Source organism: Anomaloglossus baeobatrachus, chromosome 7, assembly GCF_048569485.1.
Source record: "Anomaloglossus baeobatrachus isolate aAnoBae1 chromosome 7, aAnoBae1.hap1, whole genome shotgun sequence".
NCBI lineage: Eukaryota > Metazoa > Chordata > Amphibia > Anura > Aromobatidae > Anomaloglossus > Anomaloglossus baeobatrachus.
This window is the reverse complement of record NC_134359.1, coordinates 271,526,966-271,554,427: the sequence shown is the minus strand read 5'-3', so window position 1 is coordinate 271,554,427 and position 27,462 is coordinate 271,526,966. Positions and strand designations below refer to the sequence as shown.

The 27,462-nt window shown below is 48.3% G+C and overlaps 2 protein-coding genes and 1 pseudogene across 2 annotated transcripts; 1 reads left to right on the top strand and 2 right to left on the bottom strand.

The window, feature by feature from the left end:
• Nucleotides 1-1,545: 1,545 nt before the first annotated feature.
• LOC142246292 (histone H3) lies at nucleotides 1,546-1,956 on the bottom strand. Its single transcript, XM_075319326.1, has one exon. The coding sequence runs from the start codon at nucleotides 1,954-1,956 to the stop codon at nucleotides 1,546-1,548; it is 411 nt and encodes a 136-aa protein (XP_075175441.1).
• A 728-nt stretch (nucleotides 1,957-2,684) lies between these two features.
• LOC142246291 (histone H1.3-like) lies at nucleotides 2,685-3,320 on the bottom strand. The gene has a single exon (XM_075319325.1). It carries the CDS (start codon nucleotides 3,318-3,320, stop codon nucleotides 2,685-2,687), a length of 636 nt encoding a protein of 211 aa, XP_075175440.1.
• Nucleotides 3,321-4,073: 753 nt separating this feature from the next.
• On the top strand, nucleotides 4,074-22,973 carry LOC142246716 (high mobility group-T protein-like; annotated as a pseudogene).
• The last annotated feature ends 4,489 nt before the right edge of the window (nucleotides 22,974-27,462 follow it).

The window sequence follows — 27,462 nt, the reverse complement described above, 5'->3', positions numbered from 1 at the left end:
TTATTGTCACTTAACTGTTAAAAAAGTTGGTATGTAACTAGTGTTGCATTGCCATATTGTGTTCCACTTGCTGGGACTTGTAGTGCTGTGCACCACCAGCAATAGGTACACCCATGCTATGTTAGCATTTAAACATTTCTGTTCCAGGTTGTGTTGTAATAAACTGATTTTGCTATTCAGTATCCTATGCTTCCATATGTTGGTGTGCGTACAGTATGTGTGTACAATGTGTGTATGTATGTGTGTCCTTTGTGTTCAGTATGTACAGTATGTGTGTACAATGTGTGTATGTATGTGTGTCCTTTGTGTTCAGTATGTACAGTGTGTGTGTACAATGTGTGTATGTATGTGTGTCCTTTGTGTTCAGTATGTACAGTATGTGTGTACAATGTGTGTATGTATGTGTGTCCTTTGTGTTCAGTATGTACAGTGTGTGTGTACAATGTGTGTGTGTATGTGTGTCCTTTGTGTTCAGTATGTACAGTGTGTGTGTACAATGTGTGTATGTATGTGTGTCCTTTGTGTTCAGTATGTACAGTGTGTGTGTACAATGTGTGTATGTATGTGTGTCCTTTGTGTTCAGTATGTACAGTATGTGTGTATGTATGTGTGTCCTTTGTGTTCAGTATGTACAGTGTGTGTTGCACATATAGTGACAGGCAGCACAGTAACTGCAACTCGCCTTTATTTTCAGGAATTATAATCTTTTGTAGGAGCGACACATATCAGAGCACTGACTAATGTAGAAAGGACATGTACAAAAAACACCACATAAAAGAGGAGCGAGGGCCCTGTCCAGAAGAGCTGACAATCTGAGGAAACGGAAACAATAATGCTAAAAACTGTTTTTACTGCTTCACTAGATACATACAAGGGTGTAGAATGAGGTTCCCAATGTACAGGTGAGGTTCTGTATCATCACAAGGTGGAGCAGAGGGGTTTTTTTTTAAAAAAAGAGCCGTTTTTTGAGCCGAAAGAGCCGATTCTTTTTGGTGAGCCGAGCCGAATGAGCCGGCTCATCAAAAAGAGCCGGACTGCCCATCACTAATGAATATAGTAATTTATTGAGTTGTTGCCTTTAACTGTTATCCACGGTTCCTTATGTTTTACAATTGTTATGACTTTGAAGAACAAAAGGACTCAGCACAAAATAACAGGCAGATGTGAAGAATCAGCTCTTCAAATTCATCTTGGTGAGAAGACTGATATTGAGGTGATCGGGACAGATCTAATCTCTATGTACCTGCGCACACGGGCGGTCACCTAGAATCTTACATCAATGGGTAAAATGTACTTTATCACTCACTGCCCGCACGTGTTTGATCTCAGGGATATGGCCCTAGACCAGTCCGATTATTTCCCGCATTGATTTCCAGCTCCGCAGTAATGGAGGATGGATGTAGATACCGACATTGCTATATAAACCGTCTGGTGCAGACACTAGTACGGAACATAATGACGGATAGAAGCGGCACCAGCTCTGATGAGGAGGATGTGGTGGCTCTGAGAAGAGCCTTTGTGTTGTACTCGGGGTGCAGGACAGATCTAGGCCCTCTCCCCACGGATGCGGCGGGCCAGCTGGATGTCTTTGGGCATGATGGTGACCCTCTTAGCGTGGATGGCGCACAGATTCGTGTCCTCAAACAGCCCCACCAGATAAGCCTCGCTGGCCTCCTGCAGGGCCATGACGGCCGAGCTCTGGAAGCGGAGATCGGTCTTGAAGTCCTGGGCGATTTCTCTTACCAGGCGCTGGAAGGGAAGCTTACGGATCAGCAGCTCCGTGGACTTCTGGTACCGGCGGATCTCACGGAGAGCGACTGTGCCTGGCCGGTAGCGGTGAGGCTTCTTGACTCCGCCGGTGGCGGGAGCGCTCTTCCTGGCGGCCTTAGTGGCCAGCTGCTTGCGGGGAGCTTTCCCTCCGGTGGATTTACGGGCGGTCTGCTTAGTTCTGGCCATAGCTCAGTATAGAGGAGAACAGATGTGATGAGGAGCAGCGCAGAGAGCAGGAGATTTATACTCTGCTGCTCGTTTTCCCGCTTCATGCAGAGCACCCCATTGGATAATTCATAAAACAACACGAGCTGCCAATAGGATGCGATGTCCGCAACCAATGTCCGCGACCAATCATTGCTCACAGGAGGCGGAGCCTGAGGGCCAGTAATTCCGCCCTACAGATGCGGGTGGGGTCTCCGCAGCTCCCTCTTGTGGGTAGTGTATGTATCAGAGCAGCGGGTGTTACAGGAGCCGCCGATGTGCCTGTATTTGTAGATTCCCGCAGAGCTGTACAGCGCCGCTCCTCCTCCTCCTCATCCTAACGCGGATTTCTATGTTCCCGGCGCCAAAATCTGATGAGTGTCTCTAGTACATGTGACTTGTAGGGTCCAATCTGCGCTCACAAGGGAGCAGCGACAGAAGAGCTCATTACACGCGCATCACTCCCGCTGCTGTGACCTGCAGGACGCGGCCGGGTGTGATCAGCTGCACACGTGATATGGCGGGAATACAGCGCCAGAGCCGGGGAATAATAACCCTCATTATAGTGACACCAGTGTGCGGGATCCTGTAGATGGCGACACTGTGCGGAAGAATGAAAATACAATGTCCGCTCCTGATCACAGCTCTGCCGGGACAAGGTGTTGGCTCTGAAAAGAGCCTTTGTGAGGGAGTATCAGGGCGGCTGCAGCTTATTTCTTAGCCGCGGGCTTCTTGGCTTTCGCCGCCTTCTTAGCCGGACTCTTGGCAGCTTTGGGTTTTGCCGCCTTCTTAGCCGGGCTCTTTGTCACCTTCTTGGGCTTCGGAGCCGCCTTCTTCTTGGGGCTCTTTGCCGCCTTCTTGGCAGCTGCGGGCTTCTTAGCCTTTTTCGGGCTCTTCTTGGCCGCGGTCGGGGCCTTTTTGGGCTTCTTAGGAGATTTGGCCGCTTTCTTGGCTGCAGCGGGTTTCTTGGCCGCAGCTGCTGGCTTCTTCTTGGCCACCTTGTCCTTGGTCTCCTGCTTCTTGTTCAGCTTGAAGGATCCGGAGGCGCCGCTGCCCTTCACCTGGAGCAGGACGCCTTTGGTGACCAGACTCTTGACGCCCAGCTTCACCCGGCTGTTGTTCTTCTCTACATCGTAGCCTCGGGCAGTCAGGACCTTCTTCACGGCGGCCAGAGAGACCCCACTGCGCTCCTTAGAGGCGGACACGGCATTGACAATCAGCTCGGAGACGCTGGGACCGGAGGATTTCTTGCTTTTCTTGGCGGCCCCGGATTTCTTCGGCTGCTTCTTAGATTTGGCGGCCGGTTCGGCGGCAGGAGGAGCGGCGGCTGGTGCGGTCTCTGCCATCGTGTGATGCGGAAATAAAACACAAAAAAATCTGTGAGGAAAACACTGAGGCCGGAGCTGGAGGCGTCTGTTCTATATACAGTCTTACTGCGCACTGATTGGCTGCTGAGCTGCACTGTCCTGACCTTCTATTGGCTGACATTGAGCACAGACCCCGCCTTCTCCCGACCGTACCAGAGTGAAGCTCCGCTCTCCCCTTGTGCTTCCCTGCCCGGGATAAAAGCCCTTTATCGGCTACAGCCGGACGGGTGAGCGCGCTTTCTCCAGCACTTCCCATCCTCCAACATCTCCACTGAGCGTTTGTAGCCGTCACTACCAGAGAAGCCGGGAAACAGCGGAGAGAAGGTCCCGGGATCATCGCCGCCGTCCTCCCGATCTGCTCATCACTAAGGTGTCCGAGAAAATAAAACTGCTGCGGGAGCTCGTCCTCCTATTCCGGGTCCTTGTTACCACCACGGGGATCTTCACTACAATTTATATCGTACAGGCTGCAGATTATACTATGTGCGGGCGACCTGGAGCTGCTGAGAGCACAGAAGGGTAACACAGGGATGGCCTCCGCTGCCTGCACCCCCCTGAGCTGGAATATAAATATACCCCTTGTGTGCAGTGTATTGGGGTAACCAGGTCTCCACATTAGTAGATCATACCCATAGGGGGATGAGTGCAATCTCCTGCAGAATACTGTGTCTTATCCTCTGTGAAGCTTTTATCTCTGAGGCCTGTACTGGTGGGAAGAGCTGTGATGAGGCGATGACTTCACAATGTGACTCACTCCATCATCTAAAAGCAGAAAAATCCATGTGTAATCACGGAAATATTAATTCACGCATGTGATTCAAACTCTTGTGCAAAAGGTGAAATACTGAGGAAGAAGCGAATATGCAAAATCCACACACAGAGCACAGCTGTATATACTGCACAGCCAGGTCAACAGTCTTATTATTGTCCATAAGGTCCATAGAGCAGCGTGTGCAGTGTATACAGAATATGCTGCAGTGTGTTCATTATATAAAGCAATGTGCACAGTATATACAGCACTGTACAGTATGGGCACTATTGTGTACAATATATAGAGCAGTATGTATAACATATGCAACAGTGTGTAAAGTATACACACCAGTTTGGACAGTTGTTACAGCAGTGTTTCTAATATATACATCAGCGTGTACAGTACAATTTCCTCCTATGCTTACTTTGTGCAGACTTGCAGAGAAGAGCACACGGAATTTTCCTGTTGCTCCTGTGAACTTTGCCGAATTCTCCAAGAATTGCTACGAACAATGGAAGACTCTGTCTGCTAAAGAGAAGGGAAAGTTTGAAGACATGGAGAAATCTGACAAGGTTCATTATCAAAGAGAAATGTAAGCTTACATAACACCAAAAAGAGGGAAAAAAATAAGTTTAAGGACCCAAATGCAGCCAAGAGACCGTCCTCTACTTTCTTCTTGTTTGCTCCGATTTCCGTCCTGAAGTCAAAGGAGAGCGGCCAGGTCTGACCATTGGGGACGTTGCAAGGAAAGGAAAGATGTGAAATAACATTTCATCAGAGGACAAGATGCCTTACCAGAAGAAAGCCTCCAAACTGAAGGAGAAGCAGAAGGATATGGCATTGTATCGGTCTAAAGGCAAACTAGATAGAGCAAAAAAACAAACAAACATAAAGATGACGATGTAGATCAAGAGGAGGATTATGAGGATTATTTTCAAGATGAAGAGTAAGACAGGATGATGAAGACGAATTAGAGGTGAAAGACGAAGTACACAGCTCACCCATTTTTTTAGGATATAAAATCAAACCAAATATAGGAATATATACGATGTGTTTGTTTGTTAAACTCTAGTGTCTATTTTCGTTTTATTTATTTGTATTACAGTGTATGTATCATTAGTATAATATATACAGTTGTCTGCACAGTGTTTAATATATACAGTTGTCTGCACAGTGTATACAGCAGTGTGTATAATATATACAGTTGTCTGCACAGTGTATAGAGCAGTGTGTATAATATACAGTTGTCTGCACAGTGTATACAGCAGTGTATATAATATATACAGTTGTCTGCACAGTGTATAGAGCAGTGTGTATAATATATACAGTTGTCTGCACAGTGTATAGAGCAGTGTGTATAATATATACAGTTGTCTGCACAGTGTGTAATATATACAGTTGTCTGCACAGTGTATACAGCAGTGTGTATAATATATACAGTTGTCTGCACAGTGTATACAGCAGTGTGTATAATATATACAGTTGTCTGCACAGTGTATACAGCAGTGTGTATAATATATACAGTTGTCTGCACAGTGTATACAGCAGTGTGTATAATATATACAGTTGTCTGCACAGTGTATAGAGCAGTGTGTATAATATATACAGTTGTCTGCACAGTGTATACAGCAGTGTATATAATATATACAGTTGTCTGCACAGTGTATACAGCAGTGTATATAATATATACAGTTGTCTGCACAGTGTATACAGCAGTGTGTATAATATATACAGTTGTCTGCACAGTGTATAGAGCAGTATGTATAATATATACAGTTGTCTGCACAGTGTATAGAGCAGTGTGTATAATATATACAGTTGTCTGCACAGTGTATACAGCAGTGTGTATAATATATACAGTTGTCTGCACAGTGTATAGAGCAGTGTGTATAATATATACAGTTGTCTGCACAGTGTATAGAGCGGTGTGTATAATATATACAGTTGTCTGCACAGTGTATACAGCAGTGTGTATAATATATACAGTTGTCTGCACAGTGTATACAGCAGTGTGTATAATATATACAGTTGTCTGCACAGTGTATAGAGCAGTGTGTATAATATATACAGTTGTCTGCACAGTGTATACAGCAGTGTGTATAATATATACAGTTGTCTGCACAGTGTATAGAGCAGTGTGTATAATATATACAGTTGTCTGCACAGTGTATACAGCAGTAGTTAGGCAGCAGTCACACGGCCGTATAACTGGGGCCGGGATCGCACATAATGCTCCGACTGGCGGAGGCTCTTCCTGACCGGAGCGTGAGAGGTCCATAGCAATAGAGGCTTAGATAAAGCAAAATCCTTCAGATATTATCCAAGTAAATACTAGTAAAAAGATCGAGTAAATAGAGAGACCTCAGGGAGACCTGTTTGGTTACCCATGGGGTGTCTGCAAAACCACTAATAAAAAAATGAAAAGAAAAACCGGAGAAATAAGTGGGGTATCCTGCAAAACAATGACAAATATTTATTTGGGTACAAAAACAACATGAGATACAAATATTGTATATAAAAAAAAGAAGAAAAGATGACAGATGCAAGAGACTTCTGGCAGGAAAACCCCCACTACAGACCTGTGTAATTACATATGGGTAAGTACCACCCTGCTGCCAAAGTCATAACAATTGTAGTCACAACCATGTAGCCATTCCAGCAAATAATAATTATTGATATATAAAGTGATACTATTTAGGAGGATTTTTTCTTCCAAAAATCAGGGATTACATACCAAAAAACAAGAGTTTAAATCAATGCAGGGATAAAGTGCCAGCAATGCAAGGGTCTGGATCTTTTAACAAAACCCCTACAAACTTATACAATTAGTACTGCCCTGCTTAAAAAACAAACAAACAAAAAAAAAAACCTCATAGCAGTTGTACTCACAAACAGTAATTTCATCAAATATTATGTATTGACAAGTGTTGCAATGCTGGAGGAATTTTTTTTGCAAAAAAACAGGGATTACATACCAAAACAGAATAGAATGTAAATCAATGCAGAGATAAAGTGCCAGCAGTGCAAGAGTCTGGAGCCCCCCCAGGAGAGAGAACCGCATTTTGTCACAGAGCAGGCTTCATCAGACCAGAAGTGAGGGGAGTCTTTTCTATTCATTCTAATTTTGGTTAGGTATTTAATCCCTGTTTTTTGCAAAAATATTCCTCCTGCTTTTCAGCACTTTATAGGTCAATCAATACCTATTATTTGATGAATGACTGCATGTTTGTGACTACAATTATGACTTTGTTAGCAGTGTAGTACTTACCTATATATCATTCATGTAATTAAATAGGTGTGTAGCAGGTTTGTTGCCAGATCCAGACCCTTGCACTGCTGACACTTTTTCCCTGTATTGATTTAAACTCTATTTTGGTTAGGTATATAATCCCTGTTTTTTTGCAAAATAAATTCCGGCTGCATTGTAGCACATTATATATAAATGCTTATTATTTCATGGAATGACTTTATGGTTGTGACTACAATTGTTATGACTTTATAGAACAAAAGGACTCAGAGCAAAATAACAGGCAGAGGTGAAGGATCAGTTCTTGAAAGTGAACTTTGTGGCGATGATAAGACTGATATTGGAGTGATCAGGACAGATCTAAGCTCTAGACCGCTATGTACATGCGCTCATGGGCGGTCACTTGTCTATGGGCGCACGTTGCATTTTTTTCCGTGGAAATGCTGCGTTTTGAACTGCAGCGTTTTCAGTGCCAAATTGCATGCATTCAGCTTCCCCAGCAAAGTCTATGAGAGCCGAAAAATCAATGCACACGCTGCGTTTGTAGACGCAGAGTTTTGGATGCCCAAAATCGCTGCGGAAAAAAAGCAGCATGTCATTTCTTTTTTGCGTTGTAGCTGCGTTTTTCCACAAATTGAAATCAATGATGTGGATCAAAACACAACCAAAATGCACTTGGACTGCATTTTTGTTGCGTTCCGCATGCTTTTTTGACAAACAAAACGTAGGACTTTTCAGTCTCTCTCTGTCAATGTCTGTCTGTGGATGTCTGTGAATCTCCCTCTGTCTGTCAGTCGGTCTCTTTCTCTGTCAGTTGGTTGCTCTGTCTGTCTGTCTCTGTCTGTCTCTGTCTGTCCCTCTCTCTATCTGTCAGTCAGTCTCACCCCCCCCTCTCTCATACTCACCGATCCCCGATCACCAGCGCGGCCCTGCACGGCTGTCACACTGCTCCAGCGGCTTTGCCTCTTTTGAAAATGCCGGCCGATCATTATTCAATCTCGTATTCCCTGCTTTCCCCGCCCACCGGCACCTATGATTGGTTGCAGTCAGACACACCCCCACGCTGAGTGACAGCTGTCTCATTGCAACCAATCACAACCGCAGGTGGGCGGGTCTATATCGTGCAGTAAAATAAGTAAATAAATAATAAAAAAAAAAACATTGTGCGGTCCCCCCCAATTTTAATACCAGCCAGGGTAAAGCCACACGGCTGAAGGCTGGTTTTCTCAAGATGGGGAGCCCCACATTATGGGGAGCCCACCAACCTATCAATATCAGCCAGCAGCCGCCCGAAATTGCCGCATCCTTTAGATAGCACAGTCCCGGGACTCTACCCGGCTCATCCCGAATTGCCCTGGTGCGATGTAAATCGAGGTAATAAGGAGTTAATGGCAGCAGCCCATAGCTGCCACTAAGGGGTGCTTCACACACAGCGAGCTCGCTGCCGAGATCGCTGCTGAGTCACGCTTTTTGTGACGCAGCAGTGACCTCATTAGCGATCTCGCTGTGTGTGACAATGAAGGCGACCAGCTGTAAATAAAAGTAAAGTGTTAATATCTCAAGAACGACTGAAAATTTTAACAAGCAGTAAATTGCAAAAGTGCTTGTTTTTACATGCTCTATCCAACAGCATCCATTTATGAAGATGGAAAATGTCCCCTTTAAGTAATGCAATCATGGCAGTGAGCACACAGTGCCACACTGAGCTGTAATCATATGCCATGGACTAAGGTTTACACGTTGTGATCATCTCATATGAATACTCACTTATGGTTTGGTCTCACGTACGCACTGCATACTGCATCTGTGATTTATAGAGACAAAATATGGCTCCCATAGAAACCTATGGACTCCAATGGGGCACAAAAAAAGGTCTCATGGACGGATGGATGGATTCTCATGGAATCAGTCTCGTGCTCCAGCACATTATAGAGCGCTGGCTTGTTGCCATTTTTGTAGGTTATATACATAGGAACGCCTAAATATTTATATGCACTTCCCCTTTAAGAGGCACTGTGTTGCGGTACAATCAGCCGGAGATCCAGGATATAAATCTGCGGTTTTACCACTCGTCTTCTCGACATTTCCAGGTAATGTGGAATTACTAATGGGTCTGTAATGTTGTGATTCACGGCGTTGTTGTGGTGGAGCGGTGTCATTCCCCAGCACGCCGCCTCTGACGCATGGAGCTACCTGAGCAGGTAACGTCATCCGTCATACCGGGAGGTGGAGCTGAGAGCGGACGTCTCTCCATGACTGCTGATGATGGGGGACGTCATCTGTGTGCCGCCCGGTGGATCAGGACCTGGTATTCACCGCACCTTCAGGCTACAGCCATAGGGCGGCATGAAGATGGCGATGATGATATTTATTTTACTCACTTATATAGCGCCATTAATTCCACAGCGATTTACAGACGTGATCGTCACTATCACCATCGGGGCTCACAATCTACATTCCCTATTAGTCTTTGGAGTGTGAGACAAAACTGTAGAACTTGGAGGAAACCCACGCAAACACGGGGAGAACGTACTGACTACTTTCAAATGTCGTCCTTGGTGGGATTTGAACCAGAGACCTCAGTGCTGCAGGGCTGAGGAGTGATGTGCTGCAGGATGGAGCTGAGGAGTGATGTGCTGCAGGATGGGCTGAGGAGTGATGTTCTGCAGGATGGGCTGAGGAGTGATGTGCTGCAGGATGGGCTGAGGAGTGATGTGCTGCAGGATGGGCTGAGGAGTGATGTGCTGCAGGATGGGGCTGAGGAGTGATGTACTGCAGGATGGGGCTGAGGAGTGATGTACTGCAGGATGGGGCTGAGGAGTGATGTTCTGCAGGATGGGGCTGAGGAGTGATGTTCTGCAGTAAGTGCCTGTATATAACGGGATAAGAGAGTTGATGTTTTGTGCAAAACATGAGAACAGAACAAAATCATCAGATGGGTTGTTGTTGTGAGACCCTTCCCCCTGTGTCCTGCGATCCCCATAATAAAGGTTATTGGGGTATTTTATATATTTATTGTGCATAGTTTTTGTCTCAGGCTGTATGACACCAGACGCGGCCCCATCACATCTCCAGGGGTCTCTCCCGGATTTCTAAAAATTCAGAGTTTTTATTTAGTTCATCATCTGTCACTCAGTTTCCCCCGAATCCTCGGTGGCTGATCTGCGGCTCCAGAGCTGTGAATTGGGGGTGGCATCGATCACACATTTGGCTTTTATAAAACCGAGTCCTCTGTGCGCCGCTGTTTTCAGATGATGATGACGGCCGGGATCAGAATGGAACGTTCATGTCTGTTCTCACTGTGGTGACATCATAGGTTTATGACATCATGGAATATGCAAATTATAGCCGACCACACCGATGACTACATAAAGGGGCGACACTCACTTGCCTAGGTCATCACTTTGTGATGTCACAGTGATCAAAGAATCTAAAAATCCGCTCTGAGAGCCTAACAGCCATTATACTTGATAAAGGAACAGGACGATGGACCGGGTTACGCCAGCAAGAAAGAAGAAAGTGGACCCCTTGGAACAGAAACCGTGGAGTCCCTGGATTATACTCCGTGGAGCCCCTGGATTATACACCGTGGAGCCCCTGGATTATACACCGTGGAGCCCCTGGATGGAGTCCCTGGATTATACACCGAGGAGCCCTTGGATGGAGTCCCTGGATTATACACCGAGGAGCCCTTGGATGGAGTCCCTGGATTATACACTGTGGAGCCCTTGGATGAAGTCCCTGGATTATACACCGAGGAGCCCTTTGATGGAGTCCCTGGATTATACACCGAGGAGCCATTTGATGGAGTCCCTGGATTATACACCGAGGAGCCCTTGGATGGAGTCCCTGGATTATACACCGTGGAGCCCCTGGATTATAAACCGTGGAGCCCTGCGCCTTTACTGCCTTTTTGGGTAGTAACCAGGATAGGAACGCCCCACAACGCAGGACCGGGAGCATCGTGAGAACCTGGTGACCGTATCACTGCTCGTTACCCGCTAATGTCATGTAAACCTTTGCTGGGCAATTTATCAAGGCTGGGGCTTTTCTGCGCCGACCTTCATGACGCGCCCCCTGGAGTAAGATCTGTCAGGGATATTTTACACCACTTTTGTGCCCTTTATTATACTGAGCTCTGCTACTTTTTATTTAAAAAGATGAAAGAGTCGGTGTAAAAAGGTGAAAAGTGATCACATGTAAGGTGTGCGGGACGTTTTCAGGATTTCAGACAGTTTTACAACCCTTTCCTGGTGCTGGTCCCCCTGACCTAAAATCGACAGCCTCATAAAGTGTATCATATATGGAGATGTCGAGTTCGGGTCAGGGTTGTGTCCAAGAGACCACGAAAGAAGAAACTACTTATAATTACGGTTATAAGTTGTTAATTTTTACAGATTTGTGTTAGTATTGATAGTTGGGGTTTATTTCAGTTAGGGTTGTTTTGGCCTCACTAGCCTCAAGCTCGCTCCTCTGGCCAGCAGCTACTCTGTAGATGCAACCCTGGGCCTGTGGTAAGGCTTTTTCCCTGTTAAGGGGTGTAATGGTGACGGTCAGGCTTCCTATGGAACCTACAGAATGGAGTGGCTTGTGTGGAGTCTGTCAGAGGAAGCCTTTTTGAGCTGATGGCCTTAGACAGATTCTAACATTTTGGAAAAAAAGCTTTAGTAGCTTATTTCCATTAGGGTTAAATCAACCGCTCTAGTACTAAGCTCCTAATTCCTTTTGTGTAAAGGACATTTATACAGTGTGAGCAATGAGATGATGGATCTCTCCACCACATTATCTTACGGTCATGGAGGCCTGTGCGCCTTTCTTGACTATTTGCAGGTTATTGGCACTAGATTATGGGACGTTGATCCAGGGAACTAGTCTGATTGCCGTATATGGAGTCGGGAAGGAATTTTTCCCCTAATAAGGGGGAATTGTCTTTTGCCTCATGGGGTTTTTGCCTTCCTCTGGATCAACACATTAGCTTTTAGGTTGAACTTGTGTCTTTCAACCTTAAGGCTATGAAACTGTCCCTCTATTGAGGTTCAAAGGTTTATGCCAGGGTTCCTTTGAAGGGTTTTGCTCGACGTCTGTGCTGGAAGCCTTTTTGAGCCAAGTGCCTCAGAATTCTTTATTTAGGAAAGTAGCATTAGTTAGAATTTATTTTAATGAGAATTGGCTGACCCACTTTAGCCTTAAGCTCGCTCCTCTGGCCAGCAGCTAATCTGTGGATGCAATCCTGGCTCTGTGATAAATCTTTATCACTGTATAGGGGTGCAAGATTGAAATCTAGGGTTCCTTTGGAACCTGAAGGATAGAGAGCCTAGTGCCAAGTCTGTCTGAGGAAGCCTTTTTCAGCCAACGGCCTCAGACAGGAGCTATCAAAAGAGTAGCATTAGATAGTTTTTTTCATTTAGGGTTGATTTAACCACTCTAGCCTCAAGCTCGCTCCTCCAGCCAGCAGCTACTCTGTAGATGCAACCCTGGGCCTATGGTAAGTCTTTATCCCTATTCAGGGGTGTAATGTGAAGGCCAGGGTCCTTTAAAGAACCTGTAGGATGGAGTGGCTTTGCTCATGTCTGTCTGAGGAAGCCTTATGAGCTGATGGCTTTAGACAGACCCCAATATTTAGGAAAAAAGCTGTAGTAGCTTATTTCCATTAGGATTAACTCAACCGCTCTAGTATTAAACTCCTAATTCCTTTTGTGTAAAGGACATTTTTACAGTGTGAGCAATGAGATGATGGATCTCTCCGCCACATTATCTTACGGTCATGGAGGCCTGTGCGCTTTTCATGACTATTTGCAGGTTATTGGTACTAGATTATGGGACGTTGATCCAGGGAACTAGTCTGATTGCCGTATTAGAACAGTTTTCATGAAAAAAGGGGAGTTATAGTGAACCATATTACAACTTCATGTTCTCACATAATACTCTCCCAATTATACCAAATGTATGCATACTCCTCAATATCTTTGAACAATGTGATTACACACACAACGGAGTTAGATTATGCTCACTTTATTGAAATAGTTAAAACAATCACCAACACACAAAGTGAATGCTAATACAATATAAAGGCTAAAAAAGTAGTCCTACTGTGTGGTGATCCAGATACAACATAGATAATATACCTGCAATACTTTTCACAATGTACTCACTCATCAAGGAGGTAAATAGTCAGGGATAAACCCATAAGGTGCAGGATAGCTATAGTGCAGCCCCCCCCAGGGGTCTAACCGTCAGGTACACCATAATAAAGGCCAGGTAACAACCACTGCCAAGAGTCACTCAAATAAATAAGGTAAAAGGCAGCCTTGCAACAATTAGTTATATCCAAACGTACCTGATGGATCAGACGGCTGGGGGTGTATCCTGGATCACAAGCCCGAAGCGCTTTTCGGCAACCTTTCTCAAGGGCCGTTACACATTGTCTGTAAGGCGCCACCTTGCGCCCATAAATACCTCCAGGATCCACCCCCGTCCGCCCTCCTGTGACGTTTTGATAGCGCTCACCTGCGGCGAGGCTCAGGTATTAGTCACATACACCCGGCAGCTCGACACGGCAATCCGCGCATGCGCCGGAGCAAAGAGCTCCGTGACGTCATTCACGCATGCGCAGGGCCGCAAAAGAAGCCGCCGGGTGCATGCACCCAAGCGTCACGCCCGCTGCCTGAGCGCAAATACGTCACTACAGGAGGACGGATCGGGAGGCAGGTCAAAAAGGATCAGACAGAGGCATATTATATACGTTTGCTGGCAGAGACTTATGACAACCAAAACATGCTGTGTACATCATCCCACAAAGACCATGTAGTCCGTTCAGACCCACCCAAATCTTACTTATATAGAATATAGTCTATTACTCGTAGATATATATTTTAAGGTAGGGGACAGGTCCCATGGGGGAATAATGTACATAGAAAGGAAAACAAACACACAGGTGAAGTCCAGTACATTGTAAGCATAACATTAAGGGCACATTATGATCATACAACTGCGTCCCTATTACATACAAAATAGATGCATATATGGACACAGTGTACTGTCATCCTGAGTCACAAAAAGACTGTGGGCATATTGTCATCAAACAACTACATCCATATTGAAATAGAGTGGAAAACAACAATACAGATAAAGTCCAATACATTTTAAACATAACATCAAGGGCACATAATGATCACACAACTGCATCTCTATTAAATACAAAATGGATGTTGTGAGGTAAATCCGGAGAGATGACGATAAATCATGACATTCAAGTCATGTCAGGAAGCCCTCTCCTGGTGTCACTACCCCCTTCCCTTCACACAACTGGTTTAGCAACAAATCCATGGCCATGTCCTGTGATATGGAAATTAGGTGGCTTTAGGACAATGGACACAGGATGACTCCCTGCCGTCACCCTGTAGTAGGAGCTGCTAGCTAGTTAGCAAGGCTATGGAAATAGCCAGACAGAACGACTCCAGTAAAAAATGGTTCATATCTCGCAAGCCATATTTCCGATAAATATGGCAACCATAAAAATGGTGTCTCCGCATGTGGACGATGCCGGCACCCCCTTTTTATGGGAACAGGACATTGGGAAATGCCCCAGGCGTGATATCAGCCAATGGGGAACTGGCAGACAGGTCATGAGTCCCCTCGTTCTGTAGCTAAATTCATAACTGTCACAATGAGAGCATTGGCGTCTGCCTACGACGCTCCCAGGCAAAGTTATGGCCAAAATCCCCTTTGCTGGATAATTCTGATCCATGCAGGGGGAGTGGCAGTGCTTCCCTGTGAGGTCACTAAGGTAGGAGGGGACCTGGATCTGCCCAGGTTGATAACCCTACTTCGGCCATTTTCCAGCGTTCTTCTGCTCGGGGGCCTGGTTGGGACAGACCTGTGAGAGAGTTCCTGGAAACCTGGTCTACAGCGCCCCCCTGTGGCCAGACGCACAAGGTAACTGATTGAATTGCATACCTGTTGTAAACCATGCTTTATCTGTAACTGTACTCTGACATATGTATATTCTGTAGATTCCCTATTGTATATATTGTAGTTTCTAGTGTGCTTTAGGCGATTAAATTATATAATTAATCTTGGGCTGTTCTGTTATCTCGATCTTGAATCCCACGTCTGTGTGTTCGGCTAATAGTTACCGTAAATCGGTTGGTGGCAGCGAGTTGTGCCAAGGATTATTGTGGGGAGGCCAGTGAGATTCGGGAAGATATTATATATTCCGCCCGCGGAGGTCGGGGGAATATATACCTTACTCTCACCGGGGACCCTTCAATAATCGGCATAAGTAGTATAGCGGCCTCCTTGCTTATTGTCGGGCAATTCCATAATTGGCCTGACTATAAGAGGGGCGCTAGAGAGCGCGTCACGCGCTCTGTCTGTCGGTCGGGAGGTATAAAGTAGGGGTGACCCCCCCACTTGTTACCCCCCGATTGTGACGTACTGGTAGCCAGCGCGGGGGATTTCTGAGTGACCCCCCCGGTGGTTCGTGACATATTGGTGGCAAGCGGTGGGATCGAGATAATAGTGTGTGTGAGTGTGAGACCCATACTCCCAGACACTAAAGACTGCCTGCAGCAGCTGTGGCTGCTGGGGTCTTCAGACCAGCTCAACACTAGAGTGTCAGAGTGCAGATACTGTAAGGTGTGTGGAGGCATCAGGTGTCAGTTCTGTGTCAGTGACCACAAGTCTGCAAGAATGGCTGATGGCACCAGGAGCAGAGCTAGGCAACTGGCCAATGCTAAAGCAGGAGCCGAAGAGAGGGAGGACGGTGCTGTGGGCAGTAATGAGGAGGTTGCCCACGAATCCTCCAGGAGCTCGACGCCAGAAAACAGCTCTGCAGAGGACATTGCACAACCGGGCACTGCTGGACAAGATGAGGAGCAGCTCGCCCAAGGGTCCTCAACGAGCCAGATGCCAGCCCTCCGCTCTGCAAGGGACAGTGAATCACCAGGCTCCGCAGCGGGCCGCAGATCACCACGTGCCATTCCACCGAGCCTGGGAGGCTCGGATAGCCTTCTTCAAATGGCTATGGCCCTACGCCAGGCTGGAGACCGGGAGGGCTACAAGGAACTCATGGCCGAGCGTGAGCGGCAAGCAGCGCGTGAAGAGCGCCAGGCAGAGCGTAACTACCAGCTGCAGCTAGCTCAGCTCCGGCCCTCATCAGCCACCCGTGACCTTCCAGACACCAAACTTCCAAAGGTCCGTGTTGAGGACTTCCCAGTGCTGGAGAAGGATGGAGACTTGGACTCTTTCTTGACTGCTTTTGAACGGACTTGCTTGCAGCATCATCTGAACAAGGACCAGTGGGCCAAATACCTGACCCCCCGTTTAAGGGGTAAGGCCCTGGATATCCTTGGGGACTTGCCTGCTGGGGCGGATCAGGGCTACGACACCATCAAGCGGGCCCTGATCCAACAGTACAACCTCACTCCAGAGTCCTACCGCAAGAAGTTCCGGAGCCTACAGAAGGGACCAAAGGACTCCTGGGCTGACCACAGGCGGGCACTTGCCCGAGCTGCCGACCACTGGACCCAAGGCCTGCAGCTTTCCACCGGACCGGAGATCCTGGACTTGTTCATCACGGAGCAACTCTTGTGGAACTGCCCTGAGGATCTCTGCCAGTTCATCCGAGACCAGAAGCCAAAGGGGTCCACGGCTACAGCTGCCCTTGCCGATGACTACACCAACAACCGGGCCCCTGAGGCCAGGAGAGCGGCCACCAGCAGCACCTGTAGAGGGGGTAAGATGAATTCTGCGACTGCCCCACCTGCCCCTAGACTGCAGGGGGTGTCCCCCTCAACTCCCCTCTCCAGGCCCGTGGCGGAACCAAGACGGTGCCACCAGTGCAACCTACCTGGACACTTCAAGGCCATGTGCCCTCAGCGTCCCAAGGCCCCGGCTCCGTCCCCGTCCCAAGGGCCGCCCAAGGTGTATTGTGTGGGTGGGGGTGGTGGTAGGTCCCTGGACAGCTTCCAACCTGTCACCGTCGGCCAGTCTGTGACCATAGGACTGCGAGACAGCGCCTCGGAGGTGACTCTGGTGCGGCCTGAGATGGTGTCCCCCCAAGACTTGATCTCTGGAAAAACCCTCGCTGTCTCCGGGATTGGAGGCCTTGACCCGGCGCTGCCTGTTGCTGACATTTATGTGGACTGGGGCGCAGGGCGAGGGGTGAGGGAGGTGGGGGTAACTGATCGGATCCCTGCAAACGTGCTACTTGGGACAGATTTGGGGCAAATAACCTCCCAGTTTGGCCCCGCCCCAAAGGCTGAACCTTCAGCCAGTGCTGACGTGCCTCCGGACAATGTTAATGTGTTATCTATGAATGATGTAAGGGAGGAGGGAGTGAACTCTGATATTTCTGCTTGCACAGACACCATAGACACACACGCAGCTGCAGCTGTGACAGGGGAGGGGGTCAGAGAAAGGTGTGACAATGCCTCTACAAGTAACCAGCCTGTGAGCTGGGATCTGCTGCCCTCTGCAGGGATAAGCAGAGAGCAGGGTGCTGCAGGGGGAGGACCAGTGTGTGGGGTGGGGGCTACCACAGCAAATGTGGGGTCCCCAGAGATTTCACAGCGGGGTTCTGTTGCTGCAGGGGGGGAACAGGCAGGTGAGATTGGGGCCGGTCCAGGAGCGGAAGTGCTCCCAGGTAAGATCTCGGTGCAGGGTTCCCCCACAACCGGGGTGTCAGGAAGCCAGGTAGGTCTGCCTGAACCGGCGACTTGGTCAGGAACGGAGGAGGAGCAGGCACGACCCACGGTCGCAGCGGCTGTGGCCGCTGTCACCCGCAGTGGGAGTGCTGGAAGCCAAGGGGCCTCCCGGAGGTCCGATAGCTCTTCCCCTTCTGACCAAGTGGCAGCCGAGTCAGGTGGAGGCCAGGACACAGGTCCCGGGGTACTGACCGAAGATGTGACAGTCTCGTCGATTCTGGCCACATCTGGTCAGGGGTTTCAGGCAGCGTTAGAAGCTGACGACAGCCTGAAAGCTCTAAAGGAGCAGGCGGCACAGCCTCCCTCGGACTCGGACCCGGAGCGAGTGGTCTGGGACCAAGGACGGCTGTACCGGGCCACGGTCCAGCAGGGTTCACCGGAGGCGTGGCCCAGGGACCGACAGTTGGTGGTACCCTATCCGTTCCGGACGGAGTTGTTGCGGATCGCACATGAGATTCCGATGGCCGGACACCTAGGGATCGCTAAGACCAAGGCCAGGTTAAACCAGCATTTCTACTGGCCAAAAATGGGGGCCGATGTGGCTGCCTACTGCCGTTCGTGTGAAACCTGTCAGAGAGTGGGGAAGGCGGGGCCACACCCCAAAGCCCCACTGGTATCTCTGCCAATCATCGATGAGCCTTTCAGGAGGGTGGCTGTGGATCTGGTCGGCCCGCTGGCCATCCCCAGCAGCTCCGGGAAACGCTTCATACTGACGGTAGTGGACTATGCCACCCGGTACCCAGAAGCAGTGGCCTTGTCGTCCATTCGGGCTGACAAGGTGGCCACCGCATTGCTGGAGATTTTCTCCCGAGTGGGTTTTCCCCAGGAAATGCTCACCGACCGGGGGACCCAATTCATGTCCCAGCTGATGGAGACCCTCTGTAGGCAAGTCCAGGTGCGACATCTGGTGGCCAGCCCGTACCATCCACAGACTAATGGCCTGTGCGAGCGGTTCAATGGCACCTTAAAGCAGATGCTTAAGATGTTGGTCGACTCCCATGGGCGTGACTGGGAGCGGTATCTCCCACACCTGTTATTTGCTTACCGGGAGGTTCCACAGGCCTCAACAGGATTCTCACCGTTTGAGCTCCTGTACGGGCGACGTGTGCGGGGCCCCCTGGCTCTGGTGAAAGAGGCTTGGGAAGGGGATTTGGCCACCCCTGGAGTGTCGGTTATCGAGTATGTCATGCGCTTCCGGGACAAAATGCAGGCCTTGACGCAACTGGTACACGACAATATGGCTCAAGCCCAGGCTGATCAGAAGCGTTGGTACGACCAGAACGCTTGTGAGAGGACCTACCAAGTGGGTCAAGAGGTGTGGGTACTGGTCCCCGTACCACAGGACAAGCTTCAGGCAGCCTGGGAAGGCCCATACCTCGTGTACCAGCAGCTCAACCCTGTGACGTACCTGGCCCACCCCCAGGACCAAGAAGCAGGTGATGTCCTTCTTGGGGACCGCTGGGTACTATAGGAGGTTTGTTCCATGCTATAGTAGCCTGGCAAAGCCCTTGACGGACCTCACCAAGAAGAAGCTGCCCTCTGCAGTCGATTGGACAATGGACTGCGAGACAGCCTTCCGGGCCCTAAAGGACGCCCTGTCCAGCCCGCCCGTGCTACAGGCAGCCGACTTCACGCGGCCGTTTGTAGTACAGACCGACGCCAGTGACTTCGGCCTCGGTGCGGTGCTCAGCCAGGTGGACTCTGCGAGCCAAGAGCACCCAGTCTTGTACCTGAGCAGGAAGCTGTTACCAAGGGAAGTTGCCTATTCCACGATGGAGAAGGAGTGCCTGGCCATAGTGTGGGCCCTGCAGCGTCTGCAACCCTATCTATACGGGCGCCACTTCATCGTGGAGACGGACCACAATCCCCTCAGCTGGTTGCACACCGTCTCTGGGACGAATGGGCGATTGTTGCGATGGAGCCTTGCGCTCCAGCAATACAACTTCACCATTCGCCACAAAAGGGGCCGTGACCACGGTAACGCAGACGGGCTGTCCCGACAAGGAGAGGTCGCGGACGGGCGCACGGGGGAACACCGGAGTGTGCTGCCCCCTAGCGCCCTCAAAAGGGGGGAGGTGTGAGGTAAATCCGGAGAGATGACGATAAATCATGACATTCAAGTCATGTCAGGAAGCCCTCTCCTGGTGTCACTACCCCCTTCCCTTCACACAACTGGTTTAGCAACAAATCCATGGCCATGTCCTGTGATATGGAAATTAGGTGGCTTTAGGACAATGGACACAGGATGACTCCCTGCCGTCACCCTGTAGTAGGAGCTGCTAGCTAGTTAGCAAGGCTATGGAAATAGCCAGACAGAACGACTCCAGTAAAAAATGGTTCATATCTCGCAAGCCATATTTCCGATAAATATGGCAACCATAAAAATGGTGTCTCCGCATGTGGACGATGCCGGCACCCCCTTTTTATGGGAACAGGACATTGGGAAATGCCCCAGGCGTGATATCAGCCAATGGGGAACTGGCAGACAGGTCATGAGTCCCCTCGTTCTGTAGCTAAATTCATAACTGTCACAATGAGAGCATTGGCGTCTGCCTACGACGCTCCCAGGCAAAGTTATGGCCAAAATCCCCTTTGCTGGATAATTCTGATCCATGCAGGGGGAGTGGCAGTGCTTCCCTGTGAGGTCACTAAGGTAGGAGGGGACCTGGATCTGCCCAGGTTGATAACCCTACTTCGGCCATTTTCCAGCGTTCTTCTGCTCGGGGGCCTGGTTGGGACAGACCTGTGAGAGAGTTCCTGGAAACCTGGTCTACAGCGCCCCCCTGTGGCCAGACGCACAAGGTAACTGATTGAATTGCATACCTGTTGTAAACCATGCTTTATCTGTAACTGTACTCTGACATATGTATATTCTGTAGATTCCCTATTGTATATATTGTAGTTTCTAGTGTGCTTTAGGCGATTAAATTATATAATTAATCTTGGGCTGTTCTGTTATCTCGATCTTGAATCCCACGTCTGTGTGTTCGGCTAATAGTTACCGTAAATCGGTTGGTGGCAGCGAGTTGTGCCAAGGATTATTGTGGGGAGGCCAGTGAGATTCGGGAAGATATTATATATTCCGCCCGCGGAGGTCGGGGGAATATATACCTTACTCTCACCGGGGACCCTTCAATAATCGGCATAAGTAGTATAGCGGCCTCCTTGCTTATTGTCGGGCAATTCCATAATTGGCCTGACTATAAGAGGGGCGCTAGAGAGCGCGTCACGCGCTCTGTCTGTCGGTCGGGAGGTATAAAGTAGGGGTGACCCCCCCCACTTGTTACCCCCCGATTGTGACGTACTGGTAGCCAGCGCGGGGGATTTCTGAGTGACCCCCCCGGTGGTTCGTGACAGATGTATACATAAACAGTGTACTGTCATCCTGAAAAAAGGGACTATAGGCATCTTGCCATCAAACAACTGCGTCCATGCTAAATACAAGGTTGATGGATACGTAAACATCGTATGCTGTCTTCCTAGATCAGAGAGGGCCGTCCAGTTCTAATTCCAAATCCCGCCAAGCATTCGAAGATACAGAGCAACAAGGGGATATATGGCAGATCTTCAACCACAGAAGTATTACTATAAAGGACAAACAACATGTAATTAAAATCATAATTAAATATTAAAAGAAGCACAGTGATTAAACTGCTACAACGTGCAATATATACAAGCAGAGGTAAAAACCAACCTCCATTCCCGAGGGGGGAAGGGGGAATCCCTCATACAATCAAAAAGGGGGCAAAGCTCAATTGTTCATTTAAGCCCATAGGTGAAAGGGTCCCCAGGGTGAAGATCCACCTAGCTTCCAATCTGGCTAGGGCAAGTTTCAAATTACCTCCTCTAATGCCACCCTTAATCAGGTCGATCCCCATCACCTTCAATCCAGTCGGATCACAATTATGGTGGACCTTAAAGTGTCTGGGGAGAGACCTGAGAAGGGAGAGGTCCGTCACGGTTGGAGCTTTTTGAATATCTCGGACATGTTCACGAATGCGGACCCGTAACTGTCTCGAGGTAAGCCCTACGTAAACCAAGTCGCATGGGCACTTTGCATAATAAACAACATAAGTACTACTGCATGAAATGTACTCCTTAATTTGAAAATGTTGTTTTTTATCCGCCGAAGAAAATTCTTTACCTCTGATAATGTTCCCGGATCCACAAGCTAAACATGCCCCACACGTGAAACAACCCACCCTGGGGACACTATGTCCGTATATGCCAACCTGTGTCTTAGCCACATAGTGGCTATCCACAAGCAGATCCCGTAAGCTCCTACCTCTTCTAGACGTGACCAAAGGGGCCTCAGGTAAGTCAGTGGCCAGGACCGCATCAGTTTGCAGCACCGACCAGTGTCTCACCAAGGCATCCCTGATACGCCCCCATTGTCCATTAAATGTGGAGATGAACCTGGTTTGGTTCCCAACCTCATCCTTGGTTACCCTATTTGAACCATATAGCAGATGTTCTCTTGGGCTATGTTTAGCCCTTAAGTAACCCTGTCTAACACTGCGGGCGCCATATCCCCGGTCCCTGAATCGCGCACTAAGGTCTCTGGCCTGGCATTCAAATTTCTGAGATGTCGAGCAGGTTCGTTTTGCCCTCAGAAATTGTCCCGTAGGGATGGCCCTGATTGTGGATCTCTGGTGAGCCGATGATGCATGTAAAAACGCATTAACCGATGTAACTTTTCTATAAAGATCTGTCTCAATCAAACCTCCTTCACCAACCTCCATCATAACGTCCAAAAATTCCATTTTTTTCTGGTCAGCCTTATAGGTTAACCGAATGTTCATATTATTCCGATTCAGATCTTCCATGAATTTATCCAGCAGAGGACGGGCACCTTGCCACAGGAACAGCACATCATCTATGTATCTATACCAGCAGACTACTCTCTGGGCAAGTGGGAGCTCGTGTAAAACCGTTTGCTCCCACCTGCCCAGGAAAAGCCCCGCAGGGTCTGGAGGCATCTAGGCATTTCCTTATGGGAGGGCCTTTGGAGGGATCTCTGTGTGAGCTTATCATGGAACTTCTTGAATTCATCCTCCATCATAACGTCTTTACTTTCAAGGACCGATTCTTCCTGCAGAGGCGTGGCACCGCCATGGGGGCAGCATGTGCACCATCTTATGCGGGGCTGTTCCTGGGCAGGTGGGAGCAAACGGTTTTACACGAGCTCCCACTTGCCCAGAGAGTAGTCTGCTGGTATAGATACATAGATGATGTGCTGTTCCTGTGGCAAGGTGCCCGTCCTCTGCTGGATAAATTCATGGAAGATCTGAATCGGAATAATATGAACATTCGGTTAACCTATAAGGCTGACCAGAAAAAAATGGAATTTTTGGACGTTATGATGGAGGTTGGTGAAGGAGGTTTGATTGAGACAGATCTTTATAGAAAAGTTACATCGGTTAATGCGTTTTTACATGCATCATCGGCTCACCAGAGATCCACAATCAGGGCCATCCCTACGGGACAATTTCTGAGGGCAAAACGAATCTGCTCGACATCTCAGAAATTTGAATGCCAGGCCAGAGACCTTAGTGCGCGATTCAGGGACCGGGGATATGGCGCCCGCAGTGTTAGACAGGGTTACTTAAGGGCTAAACATAGCCCAAGAGAACATCTGCTATATGGTTCAAATAGGGTAACCAAGGATGAGGTTGGGAACCAAACCAGGTTCATCTCCACATTTAATGGACAATGGGGGCGTATCAGGGATGCCTTGGTGAGACACTGGTCGGTGCTGCAAACTGATGCGGTCCTGGCCACTGACTTACCTGAGGCCCCTTTGGTCACGTCTAGAAGAGGTAGGAGCTTACGGGATCTGCTTGTGGATAGCCACTATGTGGCTAAGACACAGGTTGGCATATACGGACATAGTGTCCCCAGGGTGGGTTGTTTCACGTGTGGGGCATGTTTAGCTTGTGGATCCGGGAACATTATCAGAGGTAAAGAATTTTCTTCGGCGGATAAAAAACAACATTTTCAAATTAAGGAGTACATTTCATGCAGTAGTACTTATGTTGTTTATTATGCAAAGTGCCCATGCGACTTGGTTTACGTAGGGCTTACCTCGAGACAGTTACGGGTCCGCATTCGTGAACATGTCCGAGATATTCAAAAAGCTCCAACCGTGACGGACCTCTCCCTTCTCAGGTCTCTCCCCAGACACTTTAAGGTCCACCATAATTGTGATCCGACTGGATTGAAGGTGATGGGGATCGACCTGATTAAGGGTGGCATTAGAGGAGGTAATTTGAAACTTGCCCTAGCCAGATTGGAAGCTAGGTGGATCTTCACCCTGGGGACCCTTTCACCTATGGGCTTAAATGAACAATTGAGCTTTGCCCCCTTTTTGATTGTATGAGGGATTCCCCCTTCCCCCCTCGGGAATGGAGGTTGGTTTTTACCTCTGCTTGTATATATTGCACGTTGTAGCAGTTTAATCACTGTGCTTCTTTTAATATTTAATTATGATTTTAATTACATGTTGTTTGTCCTTTATAGTAATACTTCTGTGGTTGAAGATCTGCCATATATCCCCTTGTTGCTCTGTATCTTCGAATGCTTGGCGGGATTTGGAATTAGAACTGGACGGCCCTCTCTGATCTAGGAAGACAGCATACGATGTTTACGTATCCATCAACCTTGTATTTAGCATGGACGCAGTTGTTTGATGGCAAGATGCCTATAGTCCCTTTTTTCAGGATGACAGTACACTGTTTATGTATACATCCATTTTGTATTTAATAGAGATGCAGTTGTGTGATCATTATGTGCCCTTGATGTTATGTTTAAAATGTATTGGACTTTATCTGTATTGTTGTTTTCCACTCTATTTCAATATGGATGTAGTTGTTTGATGACAATATGCCCACAGTCTTTTTGTGACTCAGGATGACAGTACACTGTGTCCATATATGCATCTATTTTGTATGTAATAGGGACGCAGTTGTATGATCATAATGTGCCCTTAATGTTATGCTTACAATGTACTGGACTTCACCTGTGTGTTTGTTTTCCTTTCTATGTACATTATTCCCCCATGGGACCTGTCCCCTACCTTAAAATATATATCTACGAGTAATAGACTATATTCTATATAAGTAAGATTTGGGTGGGTCTGAACGGACTACATGGTCTTTGTGGGATGATGTACACAGCATGTTTTGGTTGTCATAAGTCTCTGCCAGCAAACGTATATAATATGCCTCTGTCTGATCCTTTTTGACCTGCCTCCCGATCCGTCCTCCTGTAGTGACGTATTTGCGCTCAGGCAGCGGGCGTGACGCTTGGGTGCATGCACCCGGCGGCTTCTTTTGCGGCCCTGCGCATGCGTGAATGACGTCACGGAGCTCTTTGCTCCGGCGCATGCGCGGATTGCCGTGTCGAGCCGCCGGGTGTATGTGACTAATACCTGAGCCTCGCCGCAGGTGAGCGCTATCAAAACGTCACAGGAGGGCGGACGGGGGTGGATCCTGGAGGTATTTATGGGCGCAAGGTGGCGCCTTACAGACAATGTGTAACGGCCCTTGAGAAAGGTTGCCGAAAAGCGCTTCGGGCTTGTGATCCAGGATACACCCCCAGCCGTCTGATCCATTAGGTACGTTTGGATATAACTAATTGTTGCAAGGCTGCCTTTTACCTTATTTATTTGAGTGACTCTTGGCAGTGGTTGTTACCTGGCCTTTATTATGGTGTACCTGACGGTTAGACCCCTGGGGGGGGCTGCACTATAGCTATCCTGCACCTTATGGGTTTATCCCTGACTATTTACCTCCTTGATGAGTGAGTACATTGTGAAAAGTATTGCAGGTATATTATCTATGTTGTATCTGGATCACCACACAGTAGGACTACTTTTTTAGCCTTTATATTGTATTAGCATTCACTTTGTGTGTTGGTGATTGTTTTAACTATTTCAATAAAGTGAGCATAATCTAACTCTGATTGCCGTATGTGGAATCGGGAAGGAATTTTTCCCCTAATATGGGGCTGTGAGGCAAATCCCGGGATATGAAGATGAATTATGACTTCCAGTCATAATCGCTCATCACTCCCTGGCAGTGCCCCCTCCCTTCTTGTTCTCAATGTCCAGCATCTGTGAAGGTGTTACACCTCCATGGCCATCTCCTGTGATATGGAGATGAGATGATGTGGGAACAATGGACACAGGAGGACTCCCTGCCGTGACCCTGTGGTAGGAGCTGCTATCTAATTAGCAAGCTTGGAAGTATCCAGACAGAACGACTCCAGTAAAAAATGGTTCATATCTCGCAAGCCATATTTCCGATAAATATGGCAACCATAAAAATGGTGTCTCCGCATGCGGACGATGCTGGCACACCCTTTTTATGGGAGCGGGAGCTTGGGAAATACCCCAGGCGTGATATCAGCCAATGTGGAACTAGTAGACGAGTCATGAGTCCTCTCATTCTGTAGCTAAATTCATAACTGTCACAATGAGAGCATTGGCGTCCGCCTACGACGCTCCCAGGCAAAGTTATGGCCCATATTCCATGTTGTGGATTGTCCATAACTCCAGCCAGGGGTGGAGCAGTGCTCCCTCTGAGGTCACTAAGGTAGGAGGGGACCTGGATTTGCCCAGGTTGATAACCCTACTTCGGCCATTTTCCAGGGTTCTTTCGCTGGGGGTCACGTGTAGGAAACATCTGTGGGAGTTCCTGGAAACCTGGCCTACAGCGCCCCCCTGTGGCCAGACGCACAAGGTAACTGCGGGAACTGTGTATGCCTGTTTGTAAACCATGCTTTATCTGTAACTGTACTCTGACATATGTATATTCTGTAGATTCCCTATTGTATATATTGTAGTTTCTAGTGTGCTTTAGGCTGATTAAATTATATAATTAATCTTGGGCTGTTCTGTTATCTCGATCTTGAATCCCACGTCTGTGTGTTCGGCTAATAGTTACCGTGAAGCGGTTGGTGGCAGCGAGTTGTGCCAAGGATTATTGTGGGGAGGCCAGTGAGATTCGGGAAGATATTATATATTCCGCCCGCGGAGGTCGGGGGAATATATACCTTACTCTCACCGGGGACCCTTCAATAATCGGCATAAGTAGTATAGCGGCCTCCTTGCTTATTGTCGGGCAATTCCATAATTGGCCTGACTATAAGAGGGGCGCTAGAGAGCGCGTCACGCGCTCTGTCTGTCGGTCGGGAGGTATAAAGTAGGGGTGACCCCCCCACTTGTTACCCCCCGATTGTGACGTACTGGTAGCCAGCGCGGGGGATTTCTGAGTGACCCCCCCGGTGGTTCGTGACAGATGTATACATAAACAGTGTACTGTCATCCTGAAAAAAGGGACTATAGGCATCTTGCCATCAAACAACTGCGTCCATGCTAAATACAAGGTTGATGGATACGTAAACATCGTATGCTGT